At 60.8% G+C, this 14,594-nt stretch overlaps 2 protein-coding genes across 5 annotated transcripts in view; both read right to left on the reverse strand.

The window, feature by feature from the left end:
• Positions 1-27: 27 nt before the first annotated feature.
• FNBP4 (formin binding protein 4) lies at positions 28-11,496 on the reverse strand. Of its 4 annotated transcripts, none has more exons than XM_068397699.1 (17): positions 11,330-11,496; positions 11,033-11,113; positions 9,841-9,977; positions 9,491-9,686; positions 9,177-9,327; positions 8,971-9,091; positions 8,394-8,732; positions 7,908-8,118; positions 5,758-5,876; positions 3,443-3,547; positions 3,020-3,153; positions 2,598-2,695; positions 1,855-2,033; positions 1,233-1,466; positions 632-1,147; positions 382-539; positions 28-221 (listed from the first exon to the last, which is right to left on the reverse strand). In XM_068397699.1, the coding sequence occupies exons 1-17, from the start codon at positions 11,451-11,453 to the stop codon at positions 131-133; spliced, it is 2,994 nt and encodes a 997-aa protein (XP_068253800.1). In that variant the 5' UTR covers positions 11,454-11,496; the 3' UTR covers positions 28-130. The 4 variants fall into 4 exon arrangements, with proteins under 4 accessions (XP_068253800.1, XP_068253798.1, XP_068253802.1 ...); XM_068397697.1 differs by having other exon boundaries at positions 8,971-9,094; XM_068397701.1 differs by lacking the exon at positions 2,598-2,695 and having other exon boundaries at positions 1,233-1,549.
• Positions 11,497-12,789: 1,293 nt separating this feature from the next.
• Positions 12,790-14,594, reverse strand: part of NUP160 (nucleoporin 160) — a 31,049-nt gene continuing 29,244 nt past the window's right edge. The window contains exons 34-35 of the mRNA XM_068397684.1: positions 13,401-13,505; positions 12,790-13,247 (exon numbers count right to left, since the gene is read on the reverse strand). Of these exons, the coding sequence (XP_068253785.1) occupies positions 13,161-13,247; positions 13,401-13,505 (192 nt within the window). The 3' untranslated portion in view covers positions 12,790-13,160. The remainder of the gene's footprint in view (positions 13,248-13,400; positions 13,506-14,594) is intronic.

A 14,594-nucleotide genomic window follows, 5' to 3' on the forward strand; every position in this document is an offset into this window, starting at 1 on the left:
ACACCCCCCGCGCAACCAGACGGCACGACCCAAACTGCTACGATTTATTGGACAACGGGCAGGGGGTGAGGGGGGCTCTGAACTGTACAACTGTAAAAAAAGAAACAAATAATAAAGAGCGGGGCGCGCCTCACGTGCTCGAGGCGGTTTTCCTGCGCTTCAGCCGCGCTCGCCAGTCCTCCGGCAGCGCCTCGAAGTTGGCGTTCCTCTCCGCCCTGCCGCTGCGGGGACAAAGCAGGGTGTCAGCACGCGGGTGGCACGAGGTGACCGTCCCCACCACCCTCATGGTGCCAGGGATGTGGATCCCCACGCTCTGCCCTTCCAGGGGACAAGGAAACGTCCCCTCCAGGAGCCGAGCTGCCCCGGGGAATGGGCCCGCACCTCATCAGCTGCTGCTGCTTCCACTCCTCGATGCGCCGCTGGGCCGTGGTCTCCCGGTCCTCCTCGCTGGAGCTGGAGTTCTCCTCCTCGTCCAGCTCCCGCTGGATGCTCTGCCATTTCTTCACCAGCGACGGCATCTTCGTCTTCCCCTTCTTGCCCTGTGCCAGAAACGCCAACAGGCCGCGGTGAGGGCGGCTGGGAAGGGAGGAGAGGGTGCCCGGCGAGGGACTGGCCCCAGAGCGATCCCTACCTTGTTCTTCCGCCCCTTCCTCAGCTTCTCCTTCTCCGGTGGCGGCGGCGCCTTGGGGGTGGGAGGCGGGGGCGTTTGGGGGGGCGGCGGGGGAGGCGGCTGCTCGGCGGCAGGCAGGGCTCCCCGTGCCGGGGCCGGCTGCGTGGCGGCGGGCAGGCTGGCGGGCACAGCGCACTCCGAGTAGCTCATGACGGCAGGGGCGGCGGGCGCCGTCACGCCCAGGTAGCCCGACTGCAGGCCCAGGGTGGCGGCGGGCTGGGGGCCGGTGTGGCCCGGCGCGAGGCGGAGGCTGGGGCGGGCCTGGATCTCGCCCTGCAGGCGCTGGCGCGGCCTGAGGGAGGCGAGGGGCACGGCCGGAGGCTGGTACTTGGTGGCGGCCATCAGGGGCTGGCTGTAGATGACGGGGCAGCTGCCGATGGTGGCCGCTCGCTGCATCAGCCCCGGGCTCATCTCCACGGCTTTCCTCTTCTGGGGCTTGGCGGAGAGCAGCGGCGCCGGGCTCGGCTCAACGGCGGCCTGGAAGAGAGCGGCGACGTGAGTGCCGAGCCCTGGGCACGGTGCGGTGGGACCGGCCGAGCCCCAGCTTCACCCGGCCGCTCACCTGGCTGCTGCTGGCAGCTGGGCGCGGGAGAGGCTTCAGGGGAGCGTCTTCCTCGGTTCCCGGGGCGGGCGGCTCCTCGCCCCCCTCATCTTCCATCTCCACTTCCTGGATCTCACCGTCTTCTCCGGGCGGCGGCGGGGGCGGCGGCGGGGGCGGCGGGGGAGAGTCCGGGGGAGGCGGAGGCGGCGGAGGCATTTCCAAAGGCAAAGGAGGTTGGAGGACCGGGACAGAGGACTGAAGCAGAGTCCAAAATGGAGTGAGCGGCATGAGAGACGTAGCAGGGACTTGGCCTGAGAAGGATTCTTTACAAAGGGAGCCTGAAGAATACATATTGACACAGGCTTGAAAACCCAGGCTACGGACCGCGCTGCCTGCTCCTGCCCGCTGCCTCCCTGCCAGGGCAGAGCTCAGGCCAACAAGCCGCACGCCGCCTTCCCCGGCACCGCCAGGACACCTAAAACCAACGGGGGCAGCTCGGGCGGGGAAGGGGCGCTCGTCCCAGCTTCGCTGAAGCCACCACGAGGTGGCCGGGAGCACCACCACGTACTGCTCTAGCGCTCCCACGACACCCCGCTTCGGGGCCAGGACCCCCCAACCGCAGCGGCCCCCCCCCGGGGTGTACCTGCGGGGCGCTCGGCGGGGTCCCCGGCGTGCTCTCCTTTGTCTTTTGGAGGGGGTTGAGGAGGACCGTCGGCTTTTCTGTCGGTGGTTCGCCGTCCCTCCTCTTCGTCCTCCCCGTCGGGGAACTCCCATTGCGACTCTCCGGAGCGCTCGTTAACATAGAAATAGCGTCTATGCTCCCTAAATCACAAGAAAGAGAAGGAAGGCTTCAGACTCCCTCCTCCGCCACGGACACTCCGAGGGGGGCCTGCCCACGACAGCGCTGCGCTCTCGCAGGGAAGACCCTCTGCAGCCGGGCTGCCGCTCTCCCAAACGCAACCAAACGGCTTTGGAGGACAAGAGGCAGGAGAGGCCCGAGCCCAGTTGCTCTAAGCTCTGGTTTTTGGTTTGTATTGTGGTGTTTTGTTTTGTTTTTTTTTGCATGAACGTCGCCCTGAGCCTCCCCCGCTCCGAGAGGAGGGCTGCGAAAAGCACCACCGGGACTTTCAGCCGCTGCCTTGGCTGCAAAGTCGCCCTCCGAGAAGAGGCACCGGGGGAACAGCCCAGTGGAGAGAGAAGCGGCTGCCCCCCCTACCCCGTGGTGCGCGGAGGTCGCTTTTTATAACAACTCTTGGTGTCAAACACAACAGTGAATGCTAGAGAGAGGGAGCGGATCTGGGAGCTGAAAAACAAAAGAGCAAAGATTTCAAACAAAGGAAAATTAATCAAGAAAGCCAAATAGACAAAGAAATGTTTGGGTCTGACCTGCTGGCAGGTGACAGAACTCTTGTTCTTCGTTCCGTTGGTGAGTTGTAGTTTGTCCTTTGTCAGAGCTGTTGGTCAGAAGAGGTGATCCAGAGATCCTGCAAAGTTCACAGAGCTCTCGCATGCGCGACCCCCCAGGCCCGCCCTCCACAGCGCTTTGCACTCGCGAGAGTGGAAACCAGCTCTGTCCGGTCAGGGAAATCAGCTCCGTCTCAAAAAGCACTGAGCACTCCGGTTCGGCTCCTCCAGTTTGGTGGCTGGCCCCAAACTCTGCGAGTGCCGGACGTTTCTCTGCCTGCCCAGCTAACAGAAGTTGCTCTCAGTCTCCGAGAGGGACGGCGCCACGTCGTCGGGTGGTGATGGTCACAAATCATGTCTGAGATGTCAGAGATGAAAGGTGAGAAAGGTAGGAGAGCGCGTACCTGTCCCAGTGGCAGGACCAGCCTTTAGGGGTGGCGTTTATTTCGTATTGTTTTAGCTGTTCGGCTGCGTCTTGGAGTTTGCGTTTGAGGTAGTTTCCATTGAGAGCACCTTCTCGCCAGTCTGCAATGCGGGTCTAGAGGGCAAGAACCGGAGGGGGGAAGGCGGTGAGGGAAGCTGCGAGCGGCCCTCGGGACAGGACTCGAGGTCCGGGAGAGGTTTCCCTTACGGCAACGGGGCTCAGGGGGGGCCAGGAGGAAGACACCGCCTCCGTGCAAAGCCATGCTCTCCCCCCGCGGAGGAAGGGCCCTGCAGGAGGCGGGCGGGCGCGCGGCGCCGCGAGGTTCACGCAGCATCGAGCGGCGGACAGTTATTTGATCCGCTTCGGAACAGAAGGCCGGAGCGAGGGGCGAAGGCTCGGTTACCTCTGTCTGCAACAGCAACATGTGGAAGTTGGAGATAGATTGTCTGTTGATGCCCAGGAACTCCAATTTACTAGTCAGAGTATTTGCCAGCTCTCCGATCTGAAACTGCCGGGGAGAAAGGGGAGAGTCAAGAGCCGCCCTCGGGTAGCGTCACCGGGCGGCTGCGGCCCCCGCGGCTCCAGGCCTTCCCCGGCAAACGAGATTCGGGACTGCCCGCGGCCCCTCGGCCTGGCATGTGCCACCCTGGGTGTCTGTGCCTGTCACCCCCTCCTCTAAGGCCCCCACGACGGGGTCGGTGTGGGGTGGCGGGAGGTGCCAGCGAACCCCAGCTCCTCCGTGCAGACCCTTCCCTGCCCCCAGCGCCTCCCGGCACCGTCACCCTCCGAACCAGCTGAAGGAGGGCACGGGCTCAGTCTGCTTCGGAGCCCTGGCTCTGGAGTTACAGCAATCGCCAGGGCAGGAAGCCTTAAATATAATATTTCAAAAGAAAGGGGCCAGGACATCATCTCAGCCTCTGTAAACAGCCGCTTTCCAGAGGCACTACCTGGAAAGCGCAGGAGAGGGCTGACAGCTCCTTTCCTCCTGAGCACACACAGGAGCTACGTTAAGGTTCAGGCCAGCCACCGCCGTCACTGAACCCCAGCGTCCCGCAGGAGTCAAACCTCCAGTCTGGGCACAGGGCCACGGGGATCCCACGTGTCGATGCCCCTGAGGGGACTGCGTGAAAGCAGCTCCAAGGCAGGCAGCAATCACGGGCAGAAACGGGGTGGACGCCTGCGAGAGGCACCACGATTGCTTTAGGGAGGGCTCTAAGGTTTTTTTTTTCCTTCACTCTTCAGAAGAGGCTTTGGAAGGTCCCCAAAGCTGCGTGTGACTCCGGAGAGGGGGCTGGGCAAGACAGACAAGCAGCGCTAGAGAGAAGCCCGAGGCAGGGAAATGAATTCCTGCGTTAAGGTGGCTGTGGAAGCCACGAAGATCCCGCAGCCGAGGGCGACTTCGCAGCGGAGGAACCCAGCGGATCTCCTGCAAACCAGAGAGCTGGCAGAAAAGAGATTACCCCGAGGCGGTGAAGCGAACGGTACCGATCACCCAAGGAGACGGCATTCCTCCGACAGCTCTAAGGGGATCCTGCGAGGGAGAGCACGATGCTACAGCACAGCCTGTCGCAGCACCGCCAGGACCCAGAGGGGACAGCAAACGGGACAGCTTCGAAGGCTTTGGGCGGCGCAGCAGCCAAGTGTGGCCCTGCTGCAGGTTTTGTTTCTTATTTTTTTCAAATAAATTAAGAAAACAGAGGAGCCTCACGTAGATGCTACAGTGAGGGAGGGCTCAGTGGTTTTGGGCAGGGAACATCACATCTCAAAACTCCCTGAAGAGTTTTTTTTACAGGAGATGATAAATCTGTCACAAGGACAGCGATGACGCCCTTCCCTTTCACCCAGGAGAAACGATGCAGTGGTGGGAAACAAGGGCAGGGACAGAGCTCAGCCCGTGCCACCAGTTTCCACCGGGGTTCTACCAAAGAGGGTGATTCCCCATCTGTAAACCAGCTGTCACAGGGAGGTGACAGCATTTGCTAACGAAATTAGATTACTCAGGAGCCAAATTTAACACTGCAGGAGATGTCAAGGTAACGAGTGACCAAGGACAAATAGAAAAGCTCTCCCCTACCTCTCTGCGTAGCTGTAGCTCAGGAAGGGGCTCTAGGAATCATTCAGCCAAAAAGAGCAAATCAAGGCTCGGAAAAGACAGTCTCAGCAATCCCCAGGGCTTCCCCAGCTTGAATCTAACTTCAAAAAGTCACGGCGGGCCAAGGGCAGTGACAGGTACTGGCAGCCCCCAGACACGGAGGGTTTACGGACAAGAAGTCTCCAGATTGAGGGGGCAGGTGCTCGAGGACTGTGATATTGTTATTGGTGAAAAGAAAGTCAAGACAAAAGTGCTTGCTCTCGCTCACAACCAGCCCCAGGGCTGAGTCTTTATCCCCCCCACACCCCCTTTGTTTTTACATTTAAGCACTTTCAAGCCTTTGCTGCTGGCAGCAGGACCCCGGGCCGCAGAGATGCTGGCCCAATCCTGCATGGCCACTCGTTCACAGGGCCAGGGCAAGCTGGGCTGGGACTGCACAGGGACATGAGGTTTAGAGCTCCTGGTGCTGTCCCGCTGGCAGGCCAAGGTCGCTGCAGCTGGGCCAAACCCCCAGCCCAAAGCTCAGGTGTCCCCGTGGGCTGGTGGCGTCCCCTGAGCAGAGCCAGCACGTCCCCCCACACGAGCTGGGATGGATCTCACCGACACGCACCTCTGCGTCTCCGTACCTTTAGGTCCTGCTCCTCCTCCTCCATTTTTGGTGCCCCTTGGGCTTTCGCCTTCTCCTGGGGCTCCTCAGACTCTGCCTCTTTGTCTGAATTCACGTCAGCTGCTTCTGTGCTCGCCGCTGCAGGAGAAGAAACGACACGTGAGCCCTTCTACTGCCACAGTGCTGGAGACACCGTGCTGGGGAGCCAGAGCCCATGCAGGAGAGGGCAGGGGAAGAGCCGGGGCCTCTTTCCTGCAGGAGCCAGCGACAACAGCCTGAAATTAAAAAGGAGAGAGGGTCCCTGCCTCTGTGTTTTGAGGGGAGGGGGTGTCCTTCCAGAAGGACAGCATGGGAAGCGAAGAATTACAACTGCTACAGCACAAGGGCAGGAAGCCTGGAGCACAGGGCTTCCAGGAGTGTGAAGACAGCTAACGGGCAGGCAGGCAGCCACTGACCTCCGGGGGTTTAATAATTTGTTAAAAAAAGGGTATTAAATAAGTCAACTGTCAAAGACTGAAGAGCTCCCCCAAGACCACACGGTTTTGCCTCCACCGCATCACAGGCACCGGTGACTAATTCACCATCCAAGTGACAAATTCCAGGGAGGGAAGTTTTTTGAGGGATTCCTAAAGCCCTCGGGGGAAAAAACCCCACGTTCCTGGTGTGTCCTGGCACTGAAGGGCAGGACAGAGCCCTCATCGCCCTCCAGCAGCAGGGTGCTCAACTGTAAATGGGATCTTTTAGGGTAACAGCTCCCTGTTCCCCAGGGTGAGTGGGAAAGCAGCACTGCTAGAAGAGCTGGCTCCAGGGGGTCTGCTCGTGAGCCTGTGAGGCAGGAGGAAAACCCTCCAGCAAAACCACCCCCCAGAGCCACCCTGGGGCTGCCCTAATGCCAGCTCCAAGGCACAACTCCACGTCTGCCCTAAGCAGACGCACCTCGGGGCCGCATCAACCCGGGTTTGGAGGGGGCACCGCCTCCCACACCAGCAGGACGCAGCCTGCTCTGGGCGCTGCTGTGCCCTCCTCCCTCGTGGCTGTACCACAGGAGAGCAGAGCGTGAGCAGGACACAAGCTCTGCCGAGGGTTGGGTGCTGCTCCAGGGATCTATCCAGCGCACACCCGGTACCAAACCACCCTCACACAAACCAGATCTTCCTCGCAGTGAGCTCCTGCCTTGTGTTCCCAAAGCACCGGCGAGCGTGGAGCCGCAGCGGCTCTCGGGGAGCACCTCAGCTGCCTGAAATGTGGCGACTGTTACCAAGAAGCTTAGAAACACAAGTGGAAAAGCAGAAGGTGACAGTTCCCCACGTGCCACGGGGAGGATTGATGATATTTGGAAGAAAGCAGGAGGTGGTGGGGTGCAAAACAGCCACTGTCACGCTTCTGTGTTCCTTCTCCTGATAAAGAATCACAGACTGGTTTGGGTTGGGAGGGACCTTAAAGCCCATCCAGTTCCAACCCCCTGCCACGGGCAGGGACACCTTCCACCAGACCAGGTTGCTCCAAGCCCCATCCAACCTGGCCTTGAACCCTGCCAGGGAGGGGGCAGCCACAGCTTCTCTGGGCAACCTGGGCCAGGGTCTCACCACCCTCACAGCAAAGAATTTCTTCCTAATATCCCATCTAAATCTCCCCTCTTTCAGTTTAAAACTGTTCCCCCTCGTCCTATCACTCCATGCCCTTGTCAAAAGCCCCTCTCCAGCTTTCCTGTAGCCCCTTCAGGTGCTGGAAGGTGCTAGAAGGTCTCCCTGGAGCCTTCTCTTCTCCAGGCTGAACAGCCCCAGCTCTCTCAGCCTGTCTCCAGAGCAGAGGGGCTCCAACCCTCTGATCAAAGCATCGAGTACAGGCTCTCTCCTATTTATTTTCTGATACTGTGGTGAAGGCAGGCACTCTCCTGTTTGTTTTCTTTAATTATAGGATTAAGGAGAGAATTTGACAGAGCCTCAGCTTATCCCCACGCTGCCCCGAGCCTGCGAGCTCAGCTGTGTGTGACAGAGGTGACAGCCACCCCTCTGGGCCTGTCCCCAGCCCGGCACACGTACCTCGCCGCCCGTCCCGGCCCCTCTACGCGCTGCGAGGGGCTCAGCAGGCTCCAGGCACCGTGGCAGGAGGGGGCCGCGGCCTCTCCGAACACCCGCTCCCCCCTCCAAAGGCAGCCTCGCCAATTACCTGCTTCTCCCGCCTCCGGGCTCTCCCGGCCCGTTTTGCTGCAGCCTCGACTGGCAGATTCGGGGCTGGTGGCTCCGACAAACAGTTTCCATTTCCCTCGCTTGGAGGCCAGCCTGCGGGTGACGTCCTGCGAGGCCGACTGGCTCCCGTCGGAGAGCGGGCTGGAGCCCGAGGCGCTGCCGTCGCCCTCCTCCAAGGCACGCAGCTCCGCCTGCCAAGAGACACGACAGGGGACCTGAGCCTGCCCCGAAGAGCAGCAGCGGCTACAGAGTCACTCGTGAGCAGGGCACTGCGTTAACAGCAGCAAAGATGGAGCAAGAGTTGGCCAAGGGCCACTGAGTCTTCTGCAGAGTGTTCGTGTGAAGCTGTGGCCATCAGTGCCCAGGTCTATATGATGCCCAAGCCCATATAGGAGCAGCATGGGAAATGCAGCATCCTTGGCTGCACCTGCTGCCTCCTTGCCATGACAAAAACGTTTGCCCTTACCTTCTTCCTCTCCAGCACCATCTCCAGCTCAAGGGTATCTTGCTCTTCCTCTTCCTCAGCACTCTCCCCTGACTGCACCACGCTGCACAGCTCCTCCTGCAGCGTGTCTTCCAGGGGATCCCTGCTGGGCTCCGGCTCTTCGGGAGCACCTGCTGCCTCTTCTGCTTTTGCCTCCTCTTCCGGAGGCGGCTCGACCTCCTCTTTGCAGATCACCTTTCTTCTCCAGCGCTCCTCTTCCTCCTTCACCACATCGGGCAGGAGCGGTGCCAGGAGGGCTGCAGCCACCCCCTTCTTCTCCTCCTCGCTGTTGGAGAGCGCCTGCACGCCTTCGTTCACTTCCTGTGGGTCGAGCCTCGCCTCAGCCTTCCGGCAGCGCCCGCGGCTCCCTGCCCCCTCATCCCAGCCCCACACCTTCCCCCTGCAGCGAAGGGGGCAGCAGCCCGCAGAGGAAGGAGCCTGGGTGGCCCCGTTGCTCCTTGGGCCCTCTTCGGGCTGTGAACGGAGCAGAGTGACCCACCCGCTGCCCAGGAAGCCCAAAGGGGCAACCAGCACCCGGCGCTTGGCCCCTCTGACTGACCTTCTTCACCTCCCGCTTGGCAAGGCTGGCCCCACGGCTGACGCTGCCCGGGGTGGCCCCCTTCTCCTGGGGGTACAGCTCGGCAGCCGCTGCGAAGCTGCCGTTGGCACCCGCCACGGTGCTGCTGAGGAAGAGGAGGGAGTGAAGGGCGGGCTCGGGGACAGCGTCCCGGTGCCCTCCCTTGCGGGGACGGGGGTCTCTCCCACCTGTGCTGGTAGTGCTGCAGGCCCTGGACCTGCGTCGCCAGGTACTGCGGCAGCTCCCAGGTCACCTCGTTGCTCTGGGTGTTCCAGTAGTAGTAGCAGCCGGTGTTCTCGTCCCACACCTCCTGCCAGTCGCCCATCTCCAGCTCCCCCACTGCCAGGAGGACGAGGACACGCAGAGTCAGCATCCCACTGCCAACTGCACCGGTTCCCCAGGCCGCTGTCACCCCCCTTTCCTTGGCATCAACCATTTGTCACCACCCTCAGGTCCCTTTGGGGTGCAAAGCGGGGGACAGCAGCCCCCCCGAGGCGCTCACCTCCCGCCAGCGAGCACTGGGTGTCGTACTGCCACTCCGGGGCCGGCGCAGAGCCCGTGGCACCGTTGGCCGTGCCCGAGGACTGGCCCGAGCCCGACTCCTTCGGCTCAGGGCGGGGAGGCGTGGGGGGCGGCGCGGAGGAGGAGGCGGCCGTGGGCTCGGCGGGCTGCGGAGGAGCCGTGATGGCATCGATCTCCTGCGAAAACAACATCCCCACGTCACCTTCAAACCCCAGGGGGGGCACAAGCGGAGCCACAGCACTTAACGGCAGAGGACAACGTCTGGGACCGTGAAGGAGGAGCTCCCCTCCGCCCCCCTCTCCCCCTCACGCTCCCCGGAGCCGCACTAACCGCCAGGAAGTTTGCCAGCGTGCTGTCGATGTCTGCCGAGTTATTGCCGTTGGCGTCCGCCGAACGGGCAGACTTCTCTGGGGTCTCGCCCTCCTCGTCGTCGCTGTCTGCGTAGGCACCGAGCAGGCACAAGCCTCCTGGCCAGGGAAAGGGGGAGCAGTGGACCCTCAGTAAAGGGTGCAGCGGATCCAACCCCCTCCGTCACCCCCCTAATCCCGTGAGAGGGGAGCAGCCCCGTGGGAAGCAGCAGGGATGGCCTGGGGGGACGGGCACCCCTCTTCTGTGAGCACTCAGGGGATGAACGCCACCCCTCCCTCTTCAAAACAGCCATGGCGACATCTCTGAGCCCCCAAAATCATGGAGGACCAGCCCCCCAACCACGCTGGGAGAGGGAAATACCTTCCCTGAGGAAAAAACCCACAGGACAACGCTAGGAAGAAAAAGTTCCCCACTCCTGAAGAAAAGACTCGGGGGGAATATCATATCCTGCCTGCAAACCACAGAGGAAGGAGTCACCGCTCTCCAAAATACCAATGTTTTAATATTAGTTATTAAATTGATACTAAATTTATTTAAGAGCTAATAATAGTATTAGAGTAAAAAAAAAAAAATCACTTCTTCCTCCCCCCCGAAAAAAAAATACTGGGCAGAAAAATATCTCCTAGTCCAGATTTTTCAGATAATAAATCCCCTCCCCTTCACAAATCACTTAAGGCAGGGGGGGATTTCACATCACACCATCACCCCAAAACCAGCTCAGTGGAGGCAATAACCCTGCTCCCCCCCAAAAAAAGCTGGGGGATCACTCCACTCCCCCAGATAAAAAGCACTTAAATGAGGTAATCATCCTACCTCAGCAATAAATTACAAAAAATGCTTAAGAAAGGGCAATCACCCCACTTGAAAAACAAACTAAAACAATTAAAAAGGGGGCAATCAACTGAAATTACTTAGGAAGGGGTTAATTATTCCCTTTTTGAAAAAAAGCACTTAAAGGGGGACAATGATCTCCCTTTAAAAAAAAAAATGGAGTGGATCAACGAAAAAATTACATTTAAAAGATAAAAAACACCTTTTTTTTTAGGAATATTAGGCAGTGGGGGATGGTCCTCCCCTAAAAACCGGGGGGGCACAGCCTTTTTTTCTTTTAAGGGGGTGTTATAGCTTGTTTCTCTCCTGAGGGACCTCGTACCTGTGGGTTTGACGGCGGCGGGCGCGGGGGGCGGCGGGTTGGGGGTGCTGCGGGGGGGCTCCGCCACCGCTTCGGGTTCATCTGTGAGGGAAGAGCCGTTAGACACGGGGGGGGCTGAGGCCGGGGGAAGGCGGGGTGTGTGTGTGTGTGTCCCTGCCCGCCTCCGCCTTCCCCCGTCGCCGGTACCGTCACTAGGCCGCAGCGCTACGAGGAGGCCGCGCCGAGGCCTACACAAGGCCGCGCCCCGCCAACAAAGCGCCCCCCCCCGCCCCTCCCTCCATCCCCTTCCGCCGTTACCCGGTTCGGAACCCGAGTCAACCCCTTCAACCGGCGGCACCGCCGCCTCGTCGCGGCGGGGGCCGGGAGGGGAGAGCTGGAGGATGGGCCGGCGGCCCGGGGCGGTGCGGGATTTCTTCCCCATGGCGGCGGCGGCGGCGGCGGGAGCGGCGCCTCGGGGCTGCGGCCGCGCCTGCGCGGTGAGAGGGAAGGGGCGGGGCCGGTGCGTGTTGCGTCACGGCGTTGGGGCGGGGCGTCGAGGAAGCCCCGCCCCCTCGGGCTTAAAGCCCCGCCCCCCGCCCTATAGCGCGGTGCTGCCCCTGGAGCCTATAGCCCCCCCCGTACCCTATAGCGCAGTGCTGCCCCTGGTGCCTATATCCCCCCCCGTACCCTATAGCGCAGTGCTGCCCCTGGTGCCTATAGGCCCCCCCGTACCCTATAGCACGGTGTTGCCCCTGGAGCCTATAGCCCACCCCCTACCCTATAGCACAGTGTTGCCCCTGGAGCCTATAGCCCCTGCCGTACCCTATAGCACGGTGCTGCCCCTGGAGCCTATAGCCCCTCCCGTACCCTATAGCACGGTGCTGCCCCTGGAGCCTATGGCCCCGCCCATACCCTATAGCACGGTGCTACCCCTGGAGCCTATAGCCCCCCCCGTACCCTATAGCGTGGTGCTGCCCCTGGAGCCTATAGCCCCCCCCTATAGCACGGTGCTGCCCCTGGAGCCTACAGCCCCCCCCGTACCCCATAGCGCGGTGCTGCCCCTGGAGCCTATAGCCCCCCCCGTACTCTATAGCACGGTGCTGCCCCTGGAGCCTATAGCCCCCCCTGTACCCTATAGCATCGTGTTGCCCCTGGAGCCTATAGCCCCCCCCCGTACCCTATAGCACCGTGTTGCCCCTGGAGCCTATAGCCCCCCCCTACCCTATAGCACGGTGCTACCCCTGGAGCCTATAGCCCCCCCCGTACCCTATAGCGTGGTGCTGCCCCTGGAGCCTATAGCCCCCCCCCCCATAGAACAGTGTTGCCCCTGGAGCCTATAGCCCCCATCCTACCCTACAGCACGGTGCTGCCCCTAGACCTATAGCTCCATCCTTCCTTATAGCATGGTGCTGCTCCTTTGGAATATAACTCCATCCTACCCTATAGCATGGTGCTGCCCTGCAGCCCCATCCTATCCTATAGCCTAAGGGGCCGCCTATAGCCCCTTCTTCTTACCCTATAGCACTCTGCCCCCTCAGGCTGATCGCTCCATCCTGCCCTATAGCACAGTGCTGCCCCTCAGCCCTATAGGAAGGTGTCCCCCCTCTGTTGTGCTCTATGGCACAATGCTGCCCTGGGCCCTATAGCATGGCCCTATAGAGAGTTCCCTACAAGCGAGGAGCCCCACAGCCCCCATTTGCTTCACCCCTCCACCCCCACCCTCCCCACTCTGCTCCCAGGGGGGCCGGGGGAGCAGCACCCGTCCCACCACAGACCTGTAACAACGCTTGGATTTTATTAAAGCTCATCCAAAACCACAACAAATAAATAAAAGAAACGCCAAAACCTGCCGCGTACGGTACAGGAGGAGAGCGAGGGGGCTGCCCTGGCGAGGGCTGCACCCCGGTGCTCTGCCAGTCCCCCAGAGGGGACAGGGGCAGCGAGGTGACACGCCGAAGGCGCACTCCACCTCCCCGAACTGGACCCTTACGGAAAAAAAAATGAGTAAAACCAGCACCAGCGGCCGAGCCAGCGCGGGGTGGGACGGCGTCAGCTCCCCGGGGACGTCACCTGGAGCAGGCACTGTCCCCTGGGGCAGAGGTGGGGGCCCGCGGCGGTGGCCGAGGGCGGGTGGGCGATGGGGCTGCCGCTACTTGCGGCGGTACAGGCGATCCTGGGTGGCCATGCTGACCTTCTGCTGGTAGTCCTCCATCTTGTCTTGCAGCTTCTGATAGAGCTGGGTGAGGGGCAGGGCAGGCGTCAGACAAGTGCTCCCACCCTGTCCCACCAGGGCCCAGGAAAGGCCCCTGTGGTGCTCCCAGCCACCCCTCAGCCCCTCCACGGGGTGTTTGTGACCACCCTCCCTTTCCCCCGGGGCAGCTGTACCTACCACGACGTTGTGATGGTTGGTGGTGCTCTCCCGCAGCGCCTGGAGCAGCTGGTCGATGGCGGTGTAGGGCAGCCACACCATGGGGGTCGTGGCGGACAGTGGGAACTGGAAGGGAGAAGAAGAGGAACCCTTGTGTTGTGCTTTGCTCATGGCAAAAACACTCCTCCCCACAGCCACGGCGAGGAAGAGCTCCCAACCGTGATGTCCTCACGCTTGCTTGTCCCACCGAGGGGTTCCCGCTTCTCTAGGGTGGGTTATAGACTCAGACTGGTTTGGGTTGGGAGGGACCTTAAAGCTCATCCAGTTCCAACCCCCTGCCATGCGCAGGGACACCTTCCACCAGACCAGGTGGCACAGGAGCCATAACTGAACGGGGATGGGTAAATGAGATGTTCTAATCATTAAGGTGAGATGTTCTAATCATTAAGCTGCGTTCAGCTCTGGGGCCCCCAACATAAGGACATGGAGCTGTTGGAGCGAGTCCAGAGGAGGCCACGGAGATGCTCAGAGGGCTGGAGCCCCTCTGCTCTGGAGACAGGCTGAGAGAGATGGGGCTGTTCAGCCTGGAGAAGAGAAGGCTCCAGGGAGACCTTCTAGCACCTTCCAGTGCCTGAAGGGCTACAGGAAAGCTGGAGAGGGGCTTTTGACAAGGGCATGGAGTGACAGGACGAGGGGGAACGGTTTTAAACTGAAAGAGGGGAGATTGAGATGAGATATTGGGAAGAAATTCTTTGCTGTGAGGGTGGTGAGACCCTGGCCCAGGTTGCCCAGAGAAGCTGTGGCTGCCCCCTCCCTGGCAGTGTTCAAGGGCAGGCTGGATGGGGCTGCGAGCAACCTGGTCTGGTGGAAGGTGTCCCTGCCCATGGCAGGGGGTTGGAACTGGATGATCTTCAAGGTCCCTCCCAACCCAAACCAGTCTGTGATTCTATAAGGTATCGGCTCGCTGCTGATGGTGCTCCCTGTTGCAAAATCAGCAACACTGAATGGCACAAGGGACAGGTCTTGTCTCTTAGGACAAGTAGTAAAACCCGAGGTAGAAACATTACCCTACAGACATAAGAAAAGCTCATCCTTTTCTAATAGTTCAACACCTTCAGCAACATTCTGGATTTGATCCAAGGTGGTTTTTTAAGGATGTTTGGAAAAAACTTGCAGTAAGACAGGTTTTTTTTATCCATGCTCCTTTCTCCCAAA

This window comes from Nyctibius grandis, chromosome 4 (genome assembly GCF_013368605.1).
Source record: "Nyctibius grandis isolate bNycGra1 chromosome 4, bNycGra1.pri, whole genome shotgun sequence".
Taxonomy (NCBI): Eukaryota; Metazoa; Chordata; class Aves; order Nyctibiiformes; family Nyctibiidae; genus Nyctibius; species Nyctibius grandis.

Excerpts from the sequence above, each read along its gene's own strand:
- FNBP4 (XM_068397697.1), bottom strand. The coding sequence starts at position 11,453 with ATGGGGAAGAAATCCCGCACCGCCCCGGGCCGCCGGCCCATCCTCCAG. Across the intron at positions 5,877-7,907 it reads CCCGGAGGCGGGAGAAGCAG|CGGCGAGCACAGAAGCAGCT; the intron begins GTAATTGGCGAG and ends CTTCTCCTGCAG. Across the intron at positions 1,467-1,854 it reads CCCCGCCGAGCGCCCCGCAG|TCCTCTGTCCCGGTCCTCCA; the intron begins GTACACCCCGGG and ends ACTCTGCTTCAG.